Below are 27,051 nucleotides of genomic sequence, written 5' to 3'. Positions count from 1 at the left end.
AGAGAAGAGAAGGGAAGGGAAGAGGAGAGAGGGGAACAGAAGATTACTGCATGTTCTTCAACACTCAGTTAGGCTAATGATCGGAAGGGTTTTCCCCAATGCCTTCTTAGCTTGTCTGTGTGTCCTGCCAGCGAAGACATGTATAGAAACTTGAGTGGCCCCGTGGGGTATTTAAAGACAGATCTGGCTAAACGCCACACCTCGGGAGCCTCTTGGGCTAAAAGGATGAGGCTCTTATCCCCAGATTTCTGAGTCCACCCACAGTCACTATGTAAGAGACGCACTTTGACTGCAATCCAATTACAGCGTAAGGAGCTGCTGGGCCTTCCCATGGCTAACGCTAACCTAATCTGCCCCGCCGCTGTGCCCTGCAGGTGACAGGTGTAAGTGTATAATGGGAATAATGTGTTGTTGGTCACACTGCATATTGACAAGGTGAGGTCTCCCTGTAAGAAGACTAGCTTCCCTTTCATTGTTCCGTGTTGTACACTCTTAGCGAAAAAGGTGCTAACTAGAACCTTATAGGGTTCTTTGACTTGTCCCCATAGGAAAATCCTTTTTTTCTTTAATAAAGGAATCACCTGAAACCCTTCCAGGGGGTTCATCATAGAACTCAACATAAAGGGTTATATCTAGAACCATCTGTGTCATTTAGAACCCCTCAGGGGGCTTCTACTGAGAAACCTTAAATTCCAGTACAGTCAAAATAGCCTCTCTTTTTAATCTTTTTCTGAGGGTTCTACTTAGATAGGCAGAAAATGATCAGCTATGGCAGAACACAGGTAAGATACGTCTACATTTAAAAATACAATTTGAGTAATGAGTAAACATTTGTATACATGAAGATGAGGACCAAAGATCTCTTTTTCCAAAAAGGGTTATTTGCATGAAGCAGAACCTCATGAAGAACCCCTCTGAAGCTCTTATTTCTAAGAGTGCAGCTCATGGCCTCCACTGTCATTACATCAGGGCTGGAAATTAACTTTCTAAAATAGGTACATCTGTCAGCCACTGACAGATAAATGTTCAAATTCACCAGCCACTCGATAGTAAATCATCATTTTGTGTCTGAAATCTACCAGCCACTTTCATATTTTATCATCATTTGGCTGTTGTCTGGTGCTAATTTCCCTTCCTGATGATAATATAGTTAAACCTGCAGAGCAAAAAGAAGTAAAACAGACCACAATATTTTTTTCACAAATTAAACAAAATGGCTGAAGTGCCTGACACAAATATTGTTTTAGTCCAGTAATCTGTGACAACACTCAACAGTATTTTGTCTGTATCCACTGTTTACTATTGTTATCAGCGGGAGATGAAAGGGGACAACATCCGGTGTAATGAAAAATGGGCAAAATTAATCCCCGGTGTTAAAAAAAAAAAAAAAAAAAGACACAAATCTCTCCATCCCTTCCCTCCTTTTCCCAGAATGTCATGTCATGATTTGATATTTCAGTGCTGCCCAACAAAGACCAAAGAGCAGTGACTACAGAAGCGGTAAAGTTTAAGGAAAAGGGGTTTAGAAAGTTAAAAGGTTTTCAGGCTGGCAGGCAAACTACCTAACACTTAAAAAGGTTATGATACCTTCATTTTATGCATTTTTATGCTCACTATTTTACCCAGTAACCACTGTCATTGAACCCAAAGGTAAAATGCTTCAAATCACTGTCTTAACACTTTATTAATTTATTGTGCATGGCTTATAATTAAATGTAACCTATCTCTGCTTTGCTAATCGTCCATCTGTTTAAGTTCACATGAAGCAGCTAGCTGAGTGCTTATTGTTAACTTGTTTTCTATCATTGACAACCCCTCACTATGCAGCACAAGCGGTTCATGGATATAGGAGGGAGAACGGTTCTATTAGAAGACTCTTTGCGGACTGAAAGCTCCCAGCGAACACGGCCAGACTGGGATCAAAACAGCCACTGACAGAGGCCAGTTTGATGATAGGGAATAGGCGACAGTACTGAGGTGGTTTTCTTGCTGGGCTTGATTCCCAGCAGCCCAGGGCTGATCAGCTAACAAAGCCAATAGCAGTTAGTGAGATATCAGTTACAGACTGTAGATCAAAAGCTTTAGCAAAGGTTAACTGTGGTTGGCTATCTCACCAGCTAGCCTTAACTTCACATCAGCGTTTGTCTTTGTAGGTCAGAGTTATAAGCTCAATCCTCTGCCACGTCTATGAAGGTCATAATAAACAGTGAAGTTGGTTCAGGTTAAGGGCAGCTAATCCCTTATTCTGGCCTACACTACCTGCATCTTAATTTAGCTGCTGGCCTATAGCCATTCAGCTCCCAAATATACACAGAGGACTTAATACTCTGTGGTCATGGTGAGCTCGGTGATTTGTAGCATTTAATGATGCAGTCCCTTTTCTTAAAACAAACCAAATGGCAGCTAAACATGCTGCACTTTTTCATTTTACCATACCATCTTTCCAACAGTGTTCAGTGATGCAGACTCACAGTCGTCAGTGTTGGAGCTTTTGATTTTTTTTTTTTTTTGACACAAAAACTATAAAACTCTGTGACAACACTGTGACAAAAAATCTGCACCAGTAAATGGCCACAGGTTTAAGCCATCTCATACAGAGAAAAAGAACAGTTGCTAAAGATGAACTATTTTCTCAGAAATTACAACAAGATTATCATAATCAACATCTCAACATAGCCAGGCGGATATTTAGAAAGAGTTTGTTCCCTGAATCAGTGCATAAAAAGATGCAGAAGATGGAATGAGGTGCACAAAACCTGACCACATGAGCTGAGTGGAGAACAATACAATATGCTCTTATGAGTCATCCCTCAGCCCGTCTCGCCTTCAACCTACAATGATCCCACTGAACATATGTAGTAGTGAATCATTTTATGATTGCTCTCCTTCTTGGAGAGCCTTTCATATTCTGACATCGATGTCTGAAATACTCATAAAAATAAATTTGAGTGCTTTCATGAACAGCGGAAAGAAGTCTGACCCCTCCTGCGATCCTGCCACTAAAACATCAATGAATCTTCAGGATAAGGATTTCCTCTTTAATGACAGTCTAATATCAGTTCAGGAGTCAGGATCAAAGAGAGGGCTGAAGCTGCTTCTTCTTGTTGGATACTCTGAAGTTGTTTCCCACCTACAGATAAAGTTGGCTTCCTCAAGGCTGTCCTTTCCAGAAAAATGACAGCATTGGTTTCACAAACAACATCGTTGCTTTTCCTGGAAAGTGACCTTTTGCATTTGTGAGACTAATTGACCGTTTTCTAAACCCCACCTGATTATTTGCGGTTGTTACGCCTTCCATTCTTGCACAGCATGCAGATTGCATTAGCCATGGTGGCAGATTTACCACTCAGAATGAATGAAGAGAAAAAGCCTCTGATTTCTAGATAGTGATTGCAGATTTTGCCAATGCAAATGATAACTGCCACTAGCAGATTTTAGCTAATCTAGAAATCTTAAATTTACATCTTATTGTGGTAAAAGACTGAGGCTAAAGCGACTTGTCTCAAGCAAACAGTTAGCATTCTCACCAGTCTTTATCTCCATGCAGCAGACAGAAATAAAGACAGCATTGTTCTTGTATTGCAGTGCTGAGCTAGTTAGGCCTGGAATTATGAGTATGATAAGGAAAAATGAAAGATCAGCCTTTATTTCTTCTAACAAAACCCTGTTTGGTCTGCCAGCTTACACACTTATTTGTATTTTCAAACAGTATGTTTTACTTTTAGCATTACAAGAGAACAGGCTTTTAGGATTAGGACAAATGGATATGTTTAAAGAAATGCCACCTCAAGTAATTATGCAGTGCTTCCCCCAATTAGTTAGCTGGACATGCTTGTATGTTTAAGCCTTTGCTGGATCCCCAAAACGTCAGTGTTCACATTGTGTCTTGCACCCACAGTCAACATATGTTTTCTAATTATTCTCACTAAATTTAAAGTACTTCAAAAAAACTTTCATATTGTGTTGATTGTGGAGGCCCCTGTGGACAAAAGCGTTGGTGTTTCCACCACCATAACTACCAAATATAATGTCAAAAATAAATTTATCCTCCTGCTTCCTTTTAACTGAACAATGTACTGCTCACTGTAACTTTGCCTGGGAACATGCAAAAATGTAAACATGAGTCATTTTGGACTGGCAAGCAACCTGTTTTGTTGTTAGTTTCTATTAGTATTTTTTGAATTCATTTTGAAAAATATCCTTCACATTTGATTTTAGGGAAGACAGATTTTGATTTGTGAAATCCCCCGAATGTATTCCTTTTAATATTTCAGACAGCTTCACTCAGTGCATAGAGCTACTGTATAGTAAGTGATGAGTTTGGCTGACTCCTGGCTCCTCTTGCCTCACACATAAGACGGGAGCAGCAAAGCATTAAGCGTGAACTGTTCAGAAGTTGGCACAGGTGCAACCTCTCGCCTGCCAAAGTCTTTAGCTCTTCCTCTGCGTAATGAAATTCACCAATAATCCCCTATTCCAATCTAACTACTCGACAATTAAGGTCCCGGCCTTTGGTCTGACAGTACACAAATTAAACATTACATACCTTGTACAGCAACTATCCTGCTGCCAAGTGAGCACCCAGAATAGAAATACTCAGGTTAAGATGCTATCTGCTAGACTGAAATAAACAACGGCAACCTTGTTACACAAGCAGGCCAGTGGTTTAATTAGTGTTTGTGAGAGTCAGCAAAAAGAAGTTGTAAAGATTTGAACATTTTAGTGGAGTTTTATGTATAGATAGTCTGCTTCACAGCTCTGCAAGTTTCCAGGTCCTTTTTTAAAAGAGGAGGAATTGAACGAATGACACTTTATGACAACAGACAACAAGACTATCTCAAATGTCAACTTTGTGTTTAAAAAAATTACCTTAATGACAACAGTCTTAAACCTTTATAAAGACTCCTTTATGTGCATGATAGGTGTCGTGACACGGTTATGACAGTGCACTGACAGTCTTATGCACACCCCTTCAAATAAAATGTTACCAAAAATAAATATGTAATGAAATTGGGCCTCTTCTCTCTTTATTTTGCTTCTCAGCAGACAATTTCTTATCCCGCCCAGCCTGTCTGTTTCTCAAAAGAGCTCTTCATCAATATTTTTCCAAATCTTGTGTGAGTTGACGTGATCACAAATAGCTTTATAGCGCCTGCTCACTCTCATCTTTGAAGGTTTGTTTTTTTTGTGTCAAGTCCATTTCAAAAATATGCCAGAAGAAGTGACAATAATCAAAATCAACAGTGAATAAATTACATAGATTATCATCTTTTCTAATAAATAGTGACTTCAATCTCAAGTAGTGAATCCCAAGTCAAACTGCGACGGATAAACACAATAAACACGCAATTCCAGATCCACAAAAATCAGAGAGATTAATGAGAGATGCAAGTTCCCATATTTCAGCCCTCACCAGGGGGCAGATGTTGGATCGATTTCCAGTGTTTGTGCAGGATTCCACATGAATAAATGAAATAGCAGGAGAGGCTTCAGAGTTTGTGCTCTTGTTTTTCATCAGAAGTGTGATGCAACACATTATGGTTAATCTGACTCGGTCTGGTTCCTGCTGACAGGGGAGCTCACCTCTGACCCAGAAGTGTGGTTTAAACAAAAATACACTCAAATATCCACCCACACACACACACACACACACACACACACACACACACACACACACATACAGGCATGCAAGCAAAATTCTGCTTTTGGCCTTAAGCCTGCGGTCTAATCAAAAAGTGCTAGACAGACTCCAGCACCAGCACTCACTCAAATAAATACACAAACACAAGGGCTGCTACACAGAACACGAACGCTGACGGGGCAAAACTAACTGTTATCTGTAACAAATCTACAAATATCATTTCTGAAACCTTTAACTTGCATTCTGGATGTTCGATTGTTAAAAATGAGCGTAATTTTTCTCTCTCTCAGATGCCTATCCAGTGTCAGAGGTGGTCTACACTTGGACTCAGGGAGCTGCCAAGTCCGTGTCGGTGGCAGAGGACGGCTCCAGACTCAACCAGTACCACCTTATTGGGCAAACCGCCGGCACAGAGGACATACACACGAGCAGAGGTGTGTGTGTGTTTATAGACAAAGAACATATGTACAAAGAAGAAACAACAATGGTAGTAGCGTGTAGCAGTTAGGAGGATTAGTGCAATAAGGTGTAGGAGGAATAAAAGTAGCAGGTATCGTACAGCTTAATCCCAAAGGATGGAAATCTTCTGATGAATGCAGAAGCACAAGTGATGCAAGAAAAACAAAGAGCAGGTAACCTGTGACTGTGACAGAGTTCAAACCCCTACAGACAGCTGTGTAGCATGAACTATAGGATACTATAGGAACCATTAAAATAGGATACAGGTTGTGCTAAATTACTACAGAAAAGCCTAAAGATACAGACTGTGAAGGCAAATGTAGGGGAGCACAATATGAATTCATCTGAATGTAAAGATATCAAGTCCATATAGTTTAATCTAATGGAGGAAGGCTCATACACACCAAATGAAGCATAATATTCATGTGTTTTCATTAGTGTAAAATCACCTGAAATTAATTCCAAGCAGTCTGCCATGTCACACCACCATGTGTGCCATATTGCATTTTGCGTTTTGTGCAAGTTTCTCTGTATGATTCTCCTACACTCATAGAAATGGAGCGTGAGACTAAGGGTTGCAATCTGCAACGTCACTGCTAGATGCCACTAAATCTCACACACTGCTCCTTTCATTGGACAATCTAAGAAGTCTGTTATTGAAAATCTTCCCTTTTAACATCATTATTTAACTGAATTATCATCTGGTATGTGGTCAGATGTGTCGTCCACATTTCATATCAATCTGTTATTCTTCATCCAAAAAGAGTCAAATATAAACAAGCTCATTTAGTTATTACAGCATGCAGTTACATCTGACTTACTGGGTTTATATTTAATTCTTTAACTGAGTGCTGTGTAAATCTCCACTTAATAAACACTTCATTGTAACTCGTCTAAGTTTAAGAGAAAGAGACGGCCGGTCAGCTCCTGTGTTATCGATCTCCGTTGTTGTCTGAAGACTATTAACAACACATTAGTGATTTTTTTTCATTTTCCCGTGAACACGTCTTAAAAACACTCCCAAACAAAGACACTGTTTGAGCGCCCAGCTAAACTGGGAAACAACTTAAAAGATGTAACTGTAGAACTCGAGTCTCTTTGTATGTTTTAAAGTTGTTTCAACATTTTCCCCAGGAACTAATGTGCTTCAGGTAGGAAAGTAATGAGAGGCTAATGTTGGTTTTGGCTTTTATTGGGTTTGTTAACATCAGTAACGACATAGAATAATGTCTTACCTTTGACCACTTAAAAGAAACATAACACTAAATATCTTTTGCTATGTAAAATATATTTTTTTAAATTTGAAAGCATGGGATCACATCCCATTTTAAAGCATTTTTAGACCCTGACTTTCACTGTTTGATTTTCCTCACTGACTCACTCATCAGATCCCTTTCAGTGTATCATCTTACGAACAACATTTTCAGATTGGTTCCTCCCAACGCATAATGGGTTTACAAGGCAAAGATGGAGTCACAACAGATTCCTGTTAATTAAGGAAAGGCTGACTCAGCTGCTGCACAACAGACCCCTGTTTAAAAACGCTTCACAACCTATCATTTTTTCAGTTAAATGAAGAAGCCTTGAGCAGAAAGACCCTGCCAAATGGATCCTCGACCGCCTCCATATTGAAGCCATTTTATCCTCATTTTACTTATCCACTCTTCACCTTTCTTGTGCCTCTTCTTCCTGAGCAAATTCATACTGTATTTTCTGTATGATGAGTGTAATACCAAATAATGTGATGTAACTAATTCTAGATTAGAAAAGATAAACGCTGCGAGGAGAGATCGGCGTGCGAGGCCGAGAGTAAATGTGGGAAACATTATCAGGAGATCAGAGTCAATGAGTGGAGGCTAGTGGACGAGAGTAGCCTATCCCTCACACAACCAGCTGTCTACAGGCCCGGACAGCCCTGTCAAACAACACTTATCCCCGCATGAGCCCATGCGCGTGCACACACAGACACACACACACATAGAGCTAGAGAGAGACCTGAGACCTAGGGTTAATCCCCCCCATCCAACCACCCATCAGCTTTTGCATAAGAAGATGACATCACAGATCAGCGAGGGATTGGTTGGTTGGCTGTCGCTGAGTGTATCTGTGTGTTTGTGCTCTTGTGCATTTATCTTAGTGAGTGCCAAATGTCCTCACAATAATAGTGAAAACCCTACAAAATAAGAGCATTTTGATTGCACCGTGAACTAGTTTTAGGTTTTAGTCCAACTCATATTTGTTGAAATTTAGGGCTAGCATGAAGGTTTAGTTAAAATGATTTGAAGTTGAAATGATTTGACTGAAAAATCTAAGTAAGGTCCTCGCAAAGATACAAAAAGAAATGTGTGTGTCTGATTGTATGTTGGGATTGGACAGCCTCGCTCTGCCACGTGGGGGTGGGGGCGTTGAAAGGCATCTGCTTAATACTCTTATGTAAAACGAAACTGTAATACACTTCCCTTCAGTTTCTAGTAGAATCATTATTAAAAGTGTGGATTTCCCCTGTTTTTTTTTTTTTTTTTAATTCGCGAGTCACAACTGAAAACCTTTGCTTTTGCAGGCTGACTCAGTCATTTCAGCAAAGGGTTAAAGGGTTCATTTAAGCTGGGGGGGGGGCTGCATTGTTGCCTGGTTTTAGGGCCAAATTTGCGATTCAGCAGCTGGATGGATGGGTTGGCGTGTTGACCAGTTTGCAAGTTGTTTGACTAGTTGATAAAAGGCTGGCTAAAAAGGCTGAATGTCTGGGTGGCAATACCAGGGATACATGCAACATGTGTAGGCTATCATCCAAAAAGCAATAAATTCTTTTATTTTTACTTTAAGATGAAAAAATACACAGACAAATAATAAAATGTTGCATGCAACCTTCCTTAGAATAAACTTAAACTGTTTTATCAAGTAATCTTGTGGGATATTTATCCAGTATAGGCTGTAAGTTAAAAATACCCTGTGGTTCTTCTTTTATACATAAAGTTAATGTTTACACTCAGTGTTATTCCACAAAACAGATTGTGTGCATCCTTAAGGCCTGACAAATGTCTTTGTCATAAATCATTTACAAAGGAATTTTGTGTATTTTAAATCATGCATGCTAGTTAGTCATGTTAGCTAGCTGCTGTGGGTCAAAAACTCCACAGGGTACCTTTAAATGTTTGTGTTTTAGCCATTTATATGAGTAGTAACTGTTGATTATCTAAAAAAAAAAGTGTGATCCTACAACACTGACTTGAAAATAGAAAACTAACTTGCATAGTCCCACTGAAAACATAATGTTCCCATATGCATAAAGACACACTGTTGTACTGGTAATGCTGGAATAATAATAAGTGTGAGAAGCTGATGATTTTTATGCCACATTTTCAGTCATTCAACCAGTTTTGGCCTCCTGTGACATAGTTTAACATTAAATCCTACTACATTATTTACTTTGATTAACTTTTAATCAGTAGTCAAGGTCATTGTATCAGTATTTATATGTCTGTCTGTTTACGTGACATTACCTTGGTCGCCCCCAAATCAGCCAACCGCCATCTGGTGTTCTGACTATTACAAGAAAATGTTAAACAACATTATCTGTGAATTCCATTTAGCCGAAGGACTAATGGCAGGAAATCATCATTCATGCAGCTCAAAGCTTCTGTCTGGAAACCGTCCAAATCAGTGGTCGAGATTGCTGATGAGTTTGAGCTCAGGGGTCACTTTCGGTCCAGTAGGTTAATTTACTTTCTGTATGTGTTCGACTCTCTTGCTAATAACTTCCGCAGACCAAATATGACACTTTTAGATATACAGCTTACATATTTACATGCTTTAAATGCAATATTCCTCCCTTGGCTGCAGTTGACAGCTACTGGATGTGAAACAGCCTGAAGCCATTTTTTATTTTTTACAACTTTAGCAGCAACTGCTCACAGTTTTTTGTACTGTATGACTACAACATCACTACAGTTGACATTCTGGTATGAACAAGCCTGAAGAGCCTGTAGAGAGCTTTGTTGTTCAAATAATGTAACAAGATTCAAAAAGGTCTGTCAGTTAAAAGATGCAGTATGTCCCCTAGATGTCAACCATGGCTGATGAAGGCTGTATATTAGGGGCGTTTTACTGTAATGTCCCCAGAATAGGCGCATTTGCTGTGAAGGCCAGTAGATCTCTCTTTGCTCTGATAAAAGGCAAAGCAGACACGAGCTGTCACCGGCTTGATTAAAAGAAGTCTGACAGTCGCCTGCCGTTTTACTGGGTCTAGACAAACTAATGAAGCGCTTGTAAACCTGAAATTCAAAACAGCAGTCAATTAATGAAAGTCTGACCTTCTTTGGGTTGTTATTCTAAGCAGTAAGACTTTGTCTCCAAGTTGTGGCTGCATGGCCCCAATGAGACTTTTGTTTGAGTATGGATGCATCGCCTCTGGGAACTATCAATGGTAACAGTGGACATCCTTGCCTCTTTCCATGGATCGAATTAGTTTGATCTTAAACGCGGCCTTGTCAATACCTGATTTCCTGCAGGTTACTGGATTTCACTCTCAGCTACAAGGTTATCAGAACTTTGAGTCAACAAAATATGCCAATGGGAAACTTTTAAAGTGTTTTTCCTTTCCTTCCACTTTTTTCCAAGCTTTGTCTGAGACTTTGAAGACTTGGTCTTGTCCAACCACCAGTCCAAAATCCAAAGACTCTTAATTTACTATCAGAATTAACAAAGAAAAGGAGGATATCCTGAAATATTAGAAGCTGGAACCAGGAAATTTTTGATATTTTTGCTTGAAAAATAGTTAATAATGCACATGATCTTGGAACCTCATGAATGGAGGTGCATAGTTGAAACCACTGGATGGATGTGATGTTGTGAGGCTTTAATTAGCACATCTAATCTTAGACAATGCTCCTATTTGAGGACATGAAGGAGAAGATTAGTCCACGACTTTGTTCTTTAAAGAGTTCTTTAAGGATGTGCCTTCAAACAGCAATATCCTAAAATAACGTCTTGACTTTAAAAGTAGATAAGATGCACTGCAGTAACGGATCTGTCTAGAGTTTGTAGGGACTTGTAGGGCTTGTAAAGAAAATTATACTTTCCTGGTGGTAGTCATGAGTTTGGACCTCTGTTTACCCTTCAGGCAAGACAGTTAAAGACAAAAATCATTCTTTTCCTACTCACCAGTTGACCAGCATGATAACGCTGTCTCGACTCAACTTGATAGATCTGTTGCTATAGTGCTTCCTATCTTCATAAGAAGTTCATAGGGACTTGTAGGGCTTGCAAAAACTAGTATGCTTTGGAATAATTACTACAGCAACAGACCTAAAGTTCATTGTGGAACTTGTAAAGACTAGTATGGTTAGTTTGGACTAATTTCCAGAGGACAGTCATTAGTTTGGACCTCTTTGCTAGACAGCTGAATGCAAAAACCAGCAACAGTTGTACCTAGACTTTGTAGGGGCTTGAAGGGCTTGTAAAGAGTTGTATATTTTGGATGATAATCATTAGTTTGCAAGACAGTTGAAGGCAAAAGTCGGCCTTCTCCTACTCACCAGTTGACCAGCATGGCAGCGTTGTTTCCCGCCATGAACGGAAGTTCCCCTTGGACGTTGTGAAATACAAATCCTTGGGAGAAAAGCAATATGATCCACCAGAGGAACATGTTCCTCCTCATTCCTCTGCCCCCAGTCCTGTCGGGATCCATGCATCAAGGGCGAAGGTGACCCTGGGGCCTCCCAGGTCGGCAGCACCTGTAGTTGACGGGGTAGCTGTGAACCAGACGGCCTGGAGTCATGAGGGCGTCAGAGGGCCCAGGTGATGGGGTCGCATGCAGTCAGAACTAACGGTGTTTGGGATCTCCTGATTGAGGCATGGTGTTGATATGTGTGGGTACGCAGCAGCTGTTTGCCCTCAGCACAGAGCAAAATAAACCAAATTCCCTCACTTTCAGGCTGCTGTCAGTTGACGCCGGGATGCCCACTGTGCATTTTCTGAATTGCTTCTTCTTCCTGCCGCATGCCAGCCAGTCCGATCAAGAATGTTTGATCATTATTCCACAAAGAGCTGCCAAACAACAAAAAGAAAAACAACATAAAAGATAGAAAATGTCCACACGGTTAGCCCCCCTCCATCCCACCAGTGATTAGCAGCAGTGAGTGTCCCTCTGCGTGGCTTAGACTGTGTCCTGAGGTGTGTGTCTCTGCGTGTGTGTGTCTATGTGTGTGGTGGCTGTCAGTCAGCAGTTAGAAATCATGCTTCATGTGTGTTTCAGAGTGTGTATGTGTGTGTGTCGGTGCCTGGATTGGCAGGGCGGAGTGGGCGGGGCTTAGAGCTCTGCGAGGATCCCAGGACAGGAAGCCTCAACCCCCCCTCCCTCCACACACACACACACATACACACTCCCTCTCTTTCTCTCACTGATGGCAGGATGCAGATTGTAACCAGGGATTAGGGAGGTTCAAAAATCCGATTTTGCCCGGAGAAAGCCTCGTGTATTACTCTGTGTGTGTGTGTGTGAGGGAGCGTCAGAGAGAGCTGCTTGTGTACATGTGCCCGAGTGTGTGTGGAATATCGTCATTGGGTTTTTCATAGTTTACCAGCGCCTGCAGTCACAAACTGCTGCCGGCGAGAGGATTTTTTAAAGCCTCAAATGCAATCTTTGCTTGTTTAACTGAATATTGTGTCCCCTCTCTTTCTGTCTCTGTCTCTGGATTTACCTCGAACTGTCATCGGCCCCGTTGTCGAATCCCAGACATTAACCACCGCATAATAATCTATTGTCATGTCCTCGCAATAATTAACGCCGCTTGCTCTCATTTTTCAGTTTAATAATGGATTTGAAGTCAGGTTCATTTTCGCCATCTTGTGCAACTGAATATGAAATCTCTTTATCCCAGCTTCATTTTTTAACTCATTTTCCATTCTGCAGTTTCCACCACCTCTAATTATTTCAATACAGCAAGGAGAGGAGATATATTTGTTGGGGGAGAAGCGTTAGAGGAGTTTATGGCTACTTTTTGAATAATTTTTGCCAGTTTTATCCAATAATTGAACTCCATTTAGGCAATTTTAGATACTGACAAGTTTTTGGTCATAAAAAGTAATTTAGTCAGTCAGATTATGCTGTAAGGAGGTCAAATCTCGTATTAATAATTCCACTATGTGCAACAGTCTTTACCCTGGGTGGCTCAGCTTGAAAGGATAGTTTGGATTATTTGAAGTGGGGTTGTATGAGGTACTTATCGATAGTCAGTATGTTACTCACAGCAGGTGGCGGTCTGCAGTTTGAAGAAGCAGCAGGAGCGCCAGCAGAGAAGCCAAGCAATGTACTGGTGTGGACAGGGTCAGCAGCAGAAGATATTCTAGCCTCTTAAAAAAAAAAAACCATCACAAAAAAATCAATAGAGCCGAATATCAGAAACTCACACGTTCTGTGAGCTAAAATGACTTGATTTCGACAAGCTGGCTTACATAACGGCAGTTTCCTGTCAAAAAGAAGCTGTCTGGAGGCAAGACAAAGCAGTGAAAATGTCTTAAATATATTGTGCACGTAAACTTATAAGGATTTTTTTGAGGTGACTAAAACAGTGGCCTTCAAACTGGGGTAAAGGGGCCAACGGGGGTCCTCGAGTGGGTCGTAGAGGGTCCCCAGAGGAAGAGGGAACTTTCTGAACTTTCTTCACATTTTTGCAAATCGTTTATTGTTTATTATCTAAAATTGTGGAGCAGTAAATTGCTTAGCTTCCTATACTAGTACTCCTCTTTGCTTCTCCAAACTCGGGGCGTCGACCACCATCTACTGTAGGTAATACACTGACCACTGATAACTACCTCATATAACCCCACTTCATATAATTCAAACTATCCCTTTAAAGCAGAGGTCTCCATCATTAAGAGACATCTAACCACTGACCTTGTTTATTGTCCCTATCTAACTTTATATCCTTTTTATTTCTCTCTCGCCCCTCAGGACAGTATACAGTGATGATGGCCCACTTCTACCTGAAGAGGAAGATTGGATATTTTGTCATCCAGACGTATATGCCCTGTTTCATGACTGTAATCCTGTCCCAGGTGTCGTTTTGGCTAAACAGAGAATCGGTTCCTGCAAGGACCGTCTTTGGTGAGTGAAGCTGCTTATTTGCTCATTTACTTTTTTTTCTTTACGTTTTATTTATCTGGGTAATATTTCTGTCATGCACATCCACACAAGGGAGAATAATAACAGCTGCCCACCGAGCAGCAGGCACTGCAGTAGCTGGCAGTTAAGAGTTATTAAAGCGCCCACCTTTTGTTGAGTGAGGGGAAGGCTGTTACTTGCTTCCAGCTGGCCTGTAAAAACTCAATTTAAACTTGTCGCGGCCTTTGTTTGCACCCAGGGGTGACCACCGTGCTGACCATGACCACCCTCAGCATCAGCGCCAGGAACTCACTCCCTAAAGTGGCCTATGCCACAGCCATGGATTGGTTCATTGCCGTCTGCTACGCTTTCGTCTTCTCTGCCCTCATCGAATTCGCCACGGTGAACTACTTCACCAAGAGGAGCTGGGCCTGGGATGGCAAGAAGGCGCTGGAAGCACAGCACCCTAAGGTACAGCTTGTATTATATTACATATTTAGGTGCAAAATACCTTATATGTAAGTGTAAGCTGTATTTAGAATATTTTCACCACTTTACCTTTCCATCACACAGTCTTTTCTGACAGGAAGCCACTGTTTTATTGGTCAAATTATAATGTTGGTTTCCCATCAGAAAAGGCTGTCTGTGAAAGTATTCTGTTCTGTCCACAGCAGTACATTTAGCATCGTGTCTTAAATCCCTTAAAAGGAATAGTTTGACATTTTGAGCAATATACCCATGATACCACTATATTTAGCATACATGTCTGGATGCTAAATATGCAGCAGCAGCCTGGAGACGGTTCTCTAAGAAGTGCTGGCATATTTTTTTACCTTTGGACACAGTTAACGCCTTGCTGATTAATAGTTATAGCAGTCACTCTATGCTTGCTACCTGCTGTCATTTCACTTTTCCCAATTCATTTTAGTCTGTCTCATTTTAGCTCAATTGAAATGTTGATTGGAGGATCAACAGATCACCTGTTGTGCGGGACGTGGGGACTAGCTCCTAAATAATAATTATGAAGAGTGTGGTGCATTGAATTCCCACCCGAAGTAAGGTAAAGAATTGCACAGCCAGGACATTAAGATCCTCTCTTGACTTTCTGCAGATCTCATTTTAGCAGATATTATCAGCCAATCTGTTTGAAACTCTTTGAAACACTTTTCTGATTGAGGGTGATTTCAAGCATTCTTGAAGCTAATTTGAGTGAGCTAGATGCTTGTTTTTATCATAATTAAAGAGACGTTCTTTGATTATTATTACTGTGCATTTTTTTTTTCATTGTGAAGGCACTTGTGTCATTTGTTTCTCAAAGTAAATGTTTTTGTATTATGTGGTTGGGAACAGGTTCTCAGGCTTCTTCCCCATCGCCAGAAATCTGTTCCACAGCAAAGTACATCGGCAGATTCATCTGTCTCCCCATTTACATGTTTGTGCTAAGCTAAGCTAGCTGTCCTCTAGCTCTTTTTTTTCTAGCTTTTTCATTGCTGTGCTGAGTCATGCCCAAGATTGCCCAAAGTGCGCTCAACACGCCTCCAAGCAGGTAGCAGTGACGTCTTATGTGCGTTCAGTTCTCAGTACTTTTGTAGCTTCTGACTGAATGTGTGGTTTGAAGTTTAGTGTCTCTCCTGTGTCGCTTTTTTCACTTTCACACTTCATTTAACTGTTTTATGATTGCTTTCAAATGTATAGGAAACATGTTAAGTTACTGTAATATATGGGAAATGAAACGTCTTTTTCCGTTGTTTCACAGATGCTCCACTTGAGTTAAGATTGTCTTCAGTTAAAAAGACACAGTTTCAAGTGGGTAGCCCTGTTCTGATGGAGATGCAAATCCCCGCTGTGATGGGCTAACGCACCACATCAAGCCAGCACATGTGTATGGAAAAGAGGCCATAATTAGCATACAGATATGAGAGTGGTATCAATCTTCTTGTCTAACTGTTGGCATGAGAGTGAAAATATTTCCCAAACCATGAAACTGTTTCTTGAAGAAACCACTTTAGTGTCCATGCATAACATTAAGGCGGTATTCTCAAATGAGGTACGATAACATGCTTTAGATGTGTGAATTGCACTGAACTCTGTGAAGAGGATTTTTGTACTAGACCACATAAATTACATAATGAGTCTTCAGGATATTGAAAGCACTGATTATTAGACCTGGGGCTGGGCAATGTAGCTGAAAAATGTGTTGAGATAAAATGTTTAATTTCAGTCTATCAAGAATTGAATATTTCCAGTTACCTATTTTCATACAAACAGGAGAAAAACAGTTTAATTGAACCACCAGATGAATTATATCACCCTGATACACATTAGAAACTGACTGCTATGATTTTATGAAGATTTTTATTAAATGTTATAATTTATTTTGTATTTTCTAACTGTTTCTGTTGTGTCACATGTTGATTGTGCATCAAAACAACACACCTGCTCCATTATCAAGGGATATTACAGGCTGTTTATGAGTCAGAGCATAATTTTACAATTTTCTTATTGCTATCGATGAAGTGTCTCTTGTCCATACATATCACTATTATTTTATCACCCAGGCCTAATTATACCAGTTGCTAGCAGTGAGATCATGCATCTGTTAACAGCTTCATTAAAACAAACCTGCATATTGCAGTCATCATAAATAAAAATCAAACTGTAACCAAATTCAATTTAATAACACAGCGCCTCTGCATTTTACCAGACCGATTTGCCAGAAATACTTCACCTCAGTAAAATCACAAATCATTTCCGACATAATGAAATGCATTGATTATCTGAGGCCAAAATCATTGCTGACAGCAGAGCAAATGACATCTCACTCACTGCTCACTGTAATCTGTCCCCACTGCAGAAACGAGACCCCATGGTGCTGTCCAAAAAGCCCAACAACGTTTGCTCGGCGGGTGTCAACTACACCCCCAACCTCACCAAGGACGTGTCCATCTCCACCATCTCCAACACGACGTCGGTGCAGCTGCGGGCATCCGAGACCAAGATGGTGGACCCCAAGAAGACCTACAACAGCGTAAGCAAGATCGACAAGATGTCGCGGATAGTGTTTCCCGTCCTCTTTGGAACCTTCAACCTCGTCTACTGGGCCACGTACCTTAACAGAGAACCGGTGGTGAAAGGTGTGGTCACCTCAACGTAATCTCACTTTCTTTCTCCTTTTTTTTGTTTTTTTCTGAGACAGAGTTTGTGTAAGGGAGGAAGCCTAATTTAAGAGCGGGTGGACTAAAAGAAGGGGGTCTGCCCTTGACAAATAAATTTAAAAACAAATATCTGCGCTTGAAGAACAAAAACTATACTCAACTATCTAATTCAAGCACTTTTGAATGGATGCAAGGCTGCAACAGAATCCCTTTCCTAATTTTCATGGCCTAAAAAAACTGCTCAATCACAAAGACACTGCTTTTAAGACTACTGTATGTCGACGAGAGCGTGGGTGCTTTGCTTCTTTCTCATCTTTCCTGCTGCAGTTTGCATGACGCTCTCCTCAAAAAGGAAACCTCGGACTCCTCTCTTTCTCTTGACTACCGACCATGTATATGTCAATCACTGCTTAAAGTATGGGAGCGCACTTCATCGCTACTACTCAAGGATGGGTTTTAAATTAAACTAACACAGCATTTTGAGCAATTTTGCTTCATATTCTTATCATGAAGGCTTGAAATACACTGAGCTTATGCTATGAAACAAAAAAAAACCCTGCAATATAACATGCATTTGAAAGATTTATTAAAAATGTACCTAATTCCACACTGTGTGGAAGAAACATCTCAAGATTAATGCTGCAAGTGCATTAATAATTTAGTTTTATGTCTTTTTTAAAAAAAAAAAACCTTCGCCATTTTCTTTCTCCTATTGCAGTAGGTGTTTGTGTGTCTCTTTGTACATCTTTACTTGAAGATTCAAAACCTTCTGCTGCAGGCCTGGTTTCCCAAAAGCATTAGCAGAGGGAGTCTCAATGGAAAACGACAAAAAAAAGAGACCTGAATGCTACCTGAAGGTGAAGGAATGTATTCAGGCAGATTATCATCTCAAGGGTTTCCTGAATTTTTAAATGAAGAGACTCCTCTTCATTCATAAAAAATTAAAACGTTGACATTTAAGGCGGCTTGCTGACAAGAATATTCAGCAAACTTCTTTGGCCCACTTATGCTGGGTGACTGGACAGCTGGGGATGGCGTGTTGAGGACAAATTTGGGATTGGGTGAATGTGCTTCGACTGAATTTTGAGCGTGGGTCACTCAGCGAGGAAACTAATATTCACAGTTGAGAGGCTGGTGCTCAAAACGCAGAGTGTGTCACATACAAATCAGCACTGATGCTGAGAGTTTGGAGACTGTCATTTAGTGAGATGACCGGGGTGCAAACCCGTATTTACTGCCGGCAAGAATCACCACGACCAGCTTGATGGGCCAGTTTCACAAAGATAGACTCTGACTGTGGCGTCAATCAAACTAATAGCCAGACTTGAAATAGATGTCGAAATTCATCCGCTTCTCAAGCTTTTTCCATCCTAAATTGGACTAATTTGCCATGAATTCTGGGTAAATCAAGACTGACCAATCAATCTCTTCAGACTTTTCAGTTTGATCCAAACCAAAATTACAGGTGTGAAACATCCTGCAGACCATGATACGGATCAAACAGCCAAATCTTGGTCCAACCGAAACCAAAACTGAGTACAGATCAAATCAAACAGTCGTTCTTTTTGTTTCTTGTATGGCAGCTTTTTTTTTTTTGGTTGGGACTTTTGGACCAAATACAGGAAGTTCTGACAGGCTGTTGTCAGAACCATAAAAAGGAAAAACTACAGACAAACTAACAGGATCAGAACCTTGAACCTTGCTTTGGACTGTCAGGTGTGAAAAGCCTCTTGGTTCACTCAGATTCTAAAAAAGAAAGAAAGATAACATCACATTCTTTTTCTGTGTTGTAGTAAAATTGTGTCAGACAAATTGTTAAGTCCTATTTCAGGAAAATGGCCAAAAATTTCCCTGAAATAGCAAACTTACTGTAAATGCCTGGTCTCCCCAGAACGTTTCGCAAGTCATTTTTCCCCAGTGGTGTTTTGTTCTCATGACTTTTATTGAAGAAGGGGAAAGGCGTTCCTAACTTGCCAGCTGTCACTTTGTAAACTTGTTAGTTTACTTGCTAATGGGCCAGCTCGCACTTGTCAGTTACAATAGCTGACCTGCTTCTATTTTCTCTATACTGTGCCATTTTCCTGCCAATGGCACTTTCCTCATAATTGACTTTGATTGACGATGGGGAGAAAAGCTCTCCTATCTTGCTAGCTGTCAGTCAGCAAGCTTGTTAGCTTGCTTGCTAACAGGCACACATTTTATGTTGAAAAGACGTATTTGTACCGTCGATTCCTGTCTCACAACCGTCTGTAGATCATGTCTCTTTTGTGGAGAAGTTTGTACTCTGACAGAGGAGGATAATTAAAAGTGAAAGGTGAAATGAAGCTGATGAGCTTCGGCAGATTTCTCTTATTTTGGACTCTCCCTCAAAGTTCAGCACCCTCATTGGTCAAATTCACACATCAAACTTTACCAAAGTTGAACTTCATGCAAAATTTGCACGGTTTTACTTACTAGTACACCCTAGTATGTAGCTCAAGTGTAATTCCACTTTAATTGGAATTAATTGGTTTTGCCGCAAAATTTTGCCATTTTTAAATGATGAAGCCTTTAAGTTACGTAGATTTTGGGAAATTAGGCCAAGTCTCACAAAGGAATCATGTAAATAAACTTAGTTTTAACTCCTTGCTTTGAAACGAAACAGTGTTTGTTTCATGTTTAAGTTTTAAACCCTAAAAAAAAAAAAGCCAAAGTCGAATGTTGACTTTCAATTTATTAAGAGTATGTTTTTGTCTGATAACTTTTTTGTGCACATGTGTGAAATTTCTTCTAATTGCTTGTAGAAGAGCTGATCAAACTTGGACTTGAACTGAATCTTGAATCTAATTTATTTTCTTTCTTTCCACATTGACTTCATTAAACTGGAAGCAATGAGCACACGTTAAGGCATTTTGTCCGGAGCCCACCATAGCACAACATGTGTGACTGGTTGGAATATGGTGACACATACTCAGGAACAAAAGGGGCCGTGCTCCCAGCGGAAGCGTTGCTTCAGAGCCACTGTCCCTTTAATCTCCTGGATTTTAAACAGTGCGGTTCACTCTGTCACCTGCTGCTGGGAGCATTGTGCCTGATAACTTTTTGGCGCTGAATAGATGTTGGTTAAAAAAAATCATAAATAAAGATGACATCAGCTGCTACTGTACCTGCTTTGCTTTGTGAAATTGGGACCTACGGTAAATATCGTCACGATGTCAGCGCTTTTATTTTGAATTTTTGTGCCATGATAGTGTTTTTGTGCTGGTTTGGGTTGATGTGGAAGCTGAATTTTTATGTAAATCTAACGTGTTGCTATCTGTCAAAAGCTTGGTGGGTGTCTATCAGCAAAGCCAAGACCACGTTTCGGTGCTTGTTAAAGCACAGCAGCCGTGTAAAAGGAAGTCCGATGACATGCAGTTGAAAGGCAATCTATACATCTGTCCATCTGGGCTCGCCATGGCAGCAAGTCCGGATGAACAGAGCAGACATCCCTTTCTCCAGTAACAACCTGCAACCTCTGTATGCGTTCCTCCTCTCCCTGTTTGTGTCTGACTCTGCTGCCTATATGCAGACACACATGTGACCACGTATGTCCCTTTTGTTTCTGATCATACCTGCAGCAGTCGAGTCCTTCACAAAGTTTAGGATCATTTGTTTGTTCTGAACTGCTACAGTGCTGCTCCGTTGAGCTGGCCAAGCCTTATTTTTAGTTACTTTACCAAAGGAAATGAAACTGTAATAAGCATTTTGGTCCCTCATCGTGTAAGTGTGTTTGCCTCCATTATTTTCTCAATGGATGGTAATGTCTCTCCGCCAGTCGGTCTGTCTGCTGTCTTGTTCCAGACTGAAATATCTCCATTATTGCATGGATTGCCATCAGATTTGATACAAACATTCATGTGTCACAGTTCCACAAACATTTTGATTCCTTCATGCCTTTTAGCTCAACATACAAAAGCAGCAGCAACTAGCTACCAATACTTAAGTATGGGTTTACTAAGCCTACTCGAGCTGCTAACACGATACTTACAGAAGAACCAGAACTTTGGCCACCAAATTTGGGGGCTCGGTAGCCCTTGGCACTTGTGCTTAAAAATATTAGCTGTGCTTTTTGTGCTAATTTCGCACTAATTAACAAATGTTAGCATTAAACCTGCTAACCACCAGCATCTTAGCATCATGTTAAAACTTAAACATTATTCTGCTGTAGATAACAATGTAAAAGTAAAGTAAGTAAAGACTCCCCATAAAAACCCCATGATATACTAAATATTATCATTACATATAACTTGGTAGACATAAATCCATCCATCCATCCATCCATCCATCCGTCTCGTCTCCCTTGCCCCTCCTTCCCTCCTTCCTTCAGCCACTGTGACAGACTCATCTGCCATACATCTGTTAGAAAAGGGATTTAGTTCCGCTTAAGTTCCTCTCACCCGTTCAGGGGGGCCCCTTACAGCAAAGCGCTTCGCTCCAATTTAAGCCCCCGACTGGCCCAGCCGATGACAAACTGCTTGTTTTTCTCTCTGTGGTGTCTGGACAGCTGTGGCTGGTGCGTGTTCGGGACAAATTTAGGATTGATTATATGTGCTTTATCCAAAGCGAGCTCATGGGCTGTGAAGCAGACGGAAGTTTTGAACTCTGGGTCTCTCGACTGGGGAATGTAATGCACATGCAGCAGTAAAGAGACTTATGCGGGGCTACCATAGCAACAGTTGTCTAGTCTGAATCACACGTGCATGAAGTTTCTCTTGTTTTTGAGCCTCAATAAAGAACTTTTAATTTATTTTTTTTGTTGTTGTTGTTGGAGGAAACATCAAACCGAGACCTTTGCTTAAATTTTGCAAAAATGCAGCAAAGCCATTGTAGCTATAGCTGAGCTTAACAAAGTATTTGTGTTCTTCATTCTTTGTTTTATGTACTGTATTTGTTTTATGTATTATACTTCAAACAATCGAATAAAAAGGATGAACAAAGATGGCATTCACACATCATTATTAAACAAAGAAAAATGCATGCTAGCTTATATATGGCCACGAGAATTCCCCTCTGACTAGAGTTCTTCATTGTATTGAGTCCATATTGATATTTAACTTCTTTTTGTCAATAGTTTGATGCATATAGCGTCTGTCTGCTCCAATTCCAGTGATCACACATCTGTGAAAAATCTTTTTCTCTGTCTTTCCTCTGCTTTTGTGAAAGCACTGCTGTCATGACTCTCTCCAGAGAACACTGATGTAAATCAACTTCAGTTCTGACGCTGAATGTCACTCAGAGGCATTATCTAAGACTGTGATTATTTTCATCTCTTTGATGAACAGTGAGTGACCAGCTTTTTATAGATGAGAGTACTTTCACTTCTTAGATTTTATCTTAGAATGATAACAAGCACATTATCATTCATAAGATGGGGAAAAGCTCACTTTTCAAGGCAAGACATCAATTTTATGGGGTAATAAGGAGTGGATATAGTCAGTGGGGGAATCTACTACGCTAATGTACAATTTTAGGTATTTTATGTAACCTTGTACATATTCTCAGCTGCATTTCAGAGAGAAATATTGCACTTCTTACTCCACTTTATTCGTTTAACAGCTGCAGTTTCTATTCATATTTCAAATTAAGGTTATACATAAAAATCATATCACATCTGCCCTACTGAGTGCTGTGGATCAGAGTAAGTAGACCAGTGTACTCACTCGCTCTCTACTCGATAGGATTAAAAATTAGAAAATGGGAAAACGGTAAATGTCTGACATGCCAGATTTCCGGTCAAGCGCTGGTTCCCAGCCTCACTGACCATGCAGAAAAAAAAAAAAAAAACAGTTTCTAGTTGGGGCCACTTGTCATGTATCAGATGTCTGTAAGCTCTTAGCAATTTTACAGTTTACAATTTCATTTAGCAGGCAGGCAATGCAAGAGGCAATGCATAAAGTGCAGAGGATGCTTTGGATTTTATTTGTTTGTTTTATATTTTTGCAGTGGATCAAGTGCAGAGATCTTTTCCAATTAAAGAAAATTAGTTGCTAACTGTTATAATAATCAATTGTTTCATTTTTCAAGCAGAATTGTCAAACATTTGCTGGTTCCAGTTTCTGAAACGTGAGGACTTGCTGCTTTTGGGCTGCTGGTTGGACAAAAGGAGCAATTTGAAGACGTCACTTGAACCTCTGGTAAACTGTGGTGAGCATTTTCATATTTTTTTTTTTAATATTTTTTAAACTAAACAATGAATCGATCAGTGTGAAGATAATAAGCAGATTAATTAATTAAAAAAATATAAATCAGTCAGGCTCATTCTACTGCAGAGACTTTTATTTTGATAATTTAAGAACATTTAATTGATAATACCTCTATAGTCTTTGAATTAAGGACTGAATGGGTATTTTGTACCACTTCTACTTAGGTGAAGAATCTGAGTATGGATAATTATATGTAATATAACCATCAGTCTAACAGATTACATCTGCATGTGAGTTTCTAGTCAAGTATCAGCATTAATTGTCAGAAATTGTTTATGGAGTTGGTGCTGGTCAGGAGGTTTATTATCCAGCTGCAGCAGCACTGCAGTGCCAATCAAATATTCCTGCCTCTGGTTTCTTCTCACATGTTCAGCCACCAGGGGGCAGTGAAGCCTCTCCTCTTGCACTCAGTGAGCCTCTGCTGCTGCTGCTGCTGCTGCTGCTGCTGTTGTGTGGATGAAAAAAGCCTCACAACAAGTTGCAGGCTGCCCTACTGAGTTTGTGCGCCTATTCAGAAATGACTTATTCTGAGTGCGAAGGAGAGCTCGCTGTGCCTCTGTGGTGTGTAAACGGGTGTGTAAAAAACCTCCAGTGATGATCATGATCAGCGAAACAGCAAACATCAATATAAACAAAAATCAAGTCAACTGATATCCCACTGTTTTTATGCCGTTATGCTCATATTTGATACTGTTTTATGCAGCAGAGTGTAAAATTGAAAACATGGACAAAGTATTCATGAGAGGATCGAGTTTAGAGAGGTTAAAAAAAAATAAATCCAAATCTACCTCCTGTTTCTGCAACTGTTTAACCAAACTTTGCTAACTGGCTAATTTAGAAGATCCAAATTTTTTCATGTCAGGGTTTTCTTTATGTGTCTACTCATGTAAGTTCTGCAGCAGTTTTGGGTTTGAGACCATTTATTACACAAATTTGGTGCACAATTGAACCATTTTCAAAATTCTCTCCATTATACCTCATTAAGACTTTGAGGAACTCTGTACAAAATCTGTGCTGTGACAAACATAATCAAACTAGGATCCAACATTAAAAAAAAATATGATAAAAGTTAAAATCTTCTACACTGTAAAACAAAAATCAGGTTGATAAAAGTCATCATTTCAAGGCCAGTGCCTTCACTAGACTTTCGAGTTTTTGAATCAAACTCAACTCTCAAAGTTTTGCTGACCTATGATATTTTGTTGAAATAATTTACTCATCTTCATTAAATAAACCTGAATCTTTCAGTTTTAGAAACCCCAAAACTGTATTTTTACCTAAAGAATAATAGTGAATTATCTCAACAAATTATCCCACAAACTTTATCAAAACTTAATGGAGCTATATGTAACAACTGTGTGCCCAAAAATAAGCACTGCAGTCCGAATACTGAGTTGGGGCCACAGACTGTATTGCTTATTTAATATACAATCTATGGTTGAAGCCAGTTGCTTCCTCCTGACAGACTCGCGGAAGCTGAGGCTGTGCAAGACGAGTACAAAACTGTAAATTCCTACACTATAAGCTAATCATATTTATAACCGTTGAGTGTCTCTCAATGTAAAGTTAAGTTCATTATCCTGAAAACAAAAGCCCACTGCTCCAAAAATACTCTGGAGTTTGAATTCAGTCACTGCCTGCCAAACTCCATTAACATTTTGTCCAATTTAACCTTTATAAACATCTACTGCTTCTAAAAGATTGTTATTGATTTGTTACCACTCATAACCAGACACCCACTCATTCTGCAAACATTTGAGCTCCAATTAATGTGAAACCTGCAAACGATGACACAAGTTATGGGCCAGAATATAAATTTCAAAGGAGGACTCTGCATTGTAAGTGTTACTGTTGGAGTAGCCATTATTTCAAGTAGTTGCCTAGAAATTTTGCGTTTTCTTAACTTTTTTTTGTAACAGAGCCGGGGACCTTCTTCAACCCACTCATGGACCCCTGTTTGCCCCTGGGCCTCAGTTTGAAAACCACTGGTCTTAGCTGGAATAGATCCAGAAACATGTCCTCGCTGATATGGATTTTTAAATATGCAGAAAAGCTCATGAATATTAAAGAGGTTTCATTCAGATAATGTCATGCCATTGTGATGATCCAGGTACTGTATGGTGCCTGTGCGCTCTGTATGAGTCACGCAAGATGCTCATCTCCTAAGGTTCACCACCACCACCACCACCACCACCATCATCATCAGCAGCAGCAGCAGACAGCGTCACCCAACCACTCTGTTGCCCACACACACAGGCATTAGAGAGGGAGGAGAGGAGGGCGCTGCTGCTGCCGGATCATTCGACTCTTGATCACATTGATTGATCGTCGGGGTGCGTCCCGGAGGAAGCCCTGCGAGGAGCTTGGAGAGGAGAGGGGGGGGAGACCGCCGGTGGTCGCAGATGCCACGCAGGAGAAAGTGTGTGGGCGGATGAGGAAGTTCAGAGCGCGGATTGATGGTCGCACACCTACTGTACTGGACTGGCACTTTATCGCAGCAGCGGCAGAAGCGGCGGCAGGAGCAGCAGCAGCGGCGGCGCAGCGTCTCCATCCAGCAGTTTCTGTGATCAGAGGTGATCCGCGCATGGGAAAATGACAATCAAGTTTGTGGTCATCCTCTGCACACTTCTGCTTGTTCAAGGCGCTCGGTGAGTCTGATCCTGCACCTTTTCTATTTTCATTTGCATGATCAACAGCTGAGAGGTGTTTGTTTTCTGTGAAGCTGCAAAAGTTCACGTGTGACTGTTGCGGGTGATAATAGCAACTGCGCATTTTGTGTGAATGAGTCTGGCTCATAATGCGTGTAGTGTTTCTGTTTTTTCCAAGGGCTTTCCCCGCGCGCGCGCACATTCACACAAAACGCACGCAGACACACACACTGCCGTGTTTCCATCACTTCAGAGGACATCACATTGACTTGCATTCATCTTCTGGACACTAACCCTAATCGCACCCATAACCACGACTTGCCTAACCCTAACCCAAGTCTTCACCCTCAAATCCAATGATTTACATGATGAGGACTGGCTTTCTGTCTCCCCACAATCTGAGTGTGTAATCACATTTATGTCCACACAACATGAACAGTACATGTCCACACACAAATGACAGTCTTCCTCCTAAAATGTGATGTTTTACCCCATGAGGACTTGTCCCCATAAGGAAGGCAAGTCTCCACAATGTGTGTGAAACAGATTGTCCCCACAAGACGAATAATACATGCACAGACACACACTCCCATAGACAAAAACCACAGCAACCATTTACTGCTGTGCCCAAACCCAGAGTCTAGGGTCTGACAATCTTTAATCAGTGGGGGTCGTGAGATAATTTCTTGGGGTTGCCAGATAATTGTGAAGAATTTAAAATATATATATACACATGTATTGTGGCAAGCAGCACAGAATGAGACCCAGGAAGCAGCTTTCAGCGACACCAGGCCCTTATAGACATTCAACTTAAGGGACAAAC

The 27,051-nt window shown here is 40.5% G+C and overlaps 3 protein-coding genes across 4 annotated transcripts in view; 2 read left to right on the top strand and 1 right to left on the bottom strand.

Annotated features, from left to right (window-relative positions):
• Nucleotides 1-12,331, bottom strand: part of LOC146304810 (gamma-aminobutyric acid receptor subunit beta-3-like) — a 71,698-nt gene extending 59,367 nt beyond the window's left edge. For both annotated transcript variants that reach the window (XM_084713703.1, XM_084713704.1), the window contains exon 1: nt 11,635-12,331. In XM_084713703.1, coding sequence (XP_084569829.1) covers nt 11,635-11,786 — 152 coding nt within the window. In that variant the 5' untranslated portion in view covers nt 11,787-12,331. The remainder of the gene's footprint in view (nt 1-11,634) is intronic.
• Nucleotides 1-18,301, top strand: part of LOC146304809 (gamma-aminobutyric acid receptor subunit alpha-5-like) — a 31,228-nt gene extending 12,927 nt beyond the window's left edge. The window contains exons 7-10 of the mRNA XM_084713708.1: nt 5,932-6,075; nt 14,052-14,204; nt 14,461-14,672; nt 17,056-18,301. Coding sequence (XP_084569834.1) covers nt 5,932-6,075; nt 14,052-14,204; nt 14,461-14,672; nt 17,056-17,355 — 809 coding nt within the window. The 3' untranslated portion in view covers nt 17,356-18,301. The remainder of the gene's footprint in view (nt 1-5,931; nt 6,076-14,051; nt 14,205-14,460; nt 14,673-17,055) is intronic.
• Nucleotides 18,302-25,434: 7,133 nt separating this feature from the next.
• LOC146304807 (gamma-aminobutyric acid receptor subunit gamma-3-like) overlaps nt 25,435-27,051 on the top strand; it is a 144,147-nt gene continuing 142,530 nt past the window's right edge. Inside the window, exon 1 of the mRNA XM_084713805.1 lies at nt 25,435-26,228. Within this exon, the coding sequence (XP_084569931.1) occupies nt 26,173-26,228 (56 nt within the window). The 5' untranslated portion in view covers nt 25,435-26,172. The remainder of the gene's footprint in view (nt 26,229-27,051) is intronic.

The sequence above is a fragment of the Lutjanus erythropterus genome, chromosome 24 (genome assembly GCF_056507025.1).
Source record: "Lutjanus erythropterus isolate fLutEry1 chromosome 24, fLutEry1.hap2, whole genome shotgun sequence".
Lineage (NCBI taxonomy): Eukaryota > Metazoa > Chordata > Actinopteri > Lutjaniformes > Lutjanidae > Lutjanus > Lutjanus erythropterus.
This window is presented reverse-complemented; position numbering and strand designations above follow the sequence as displayed.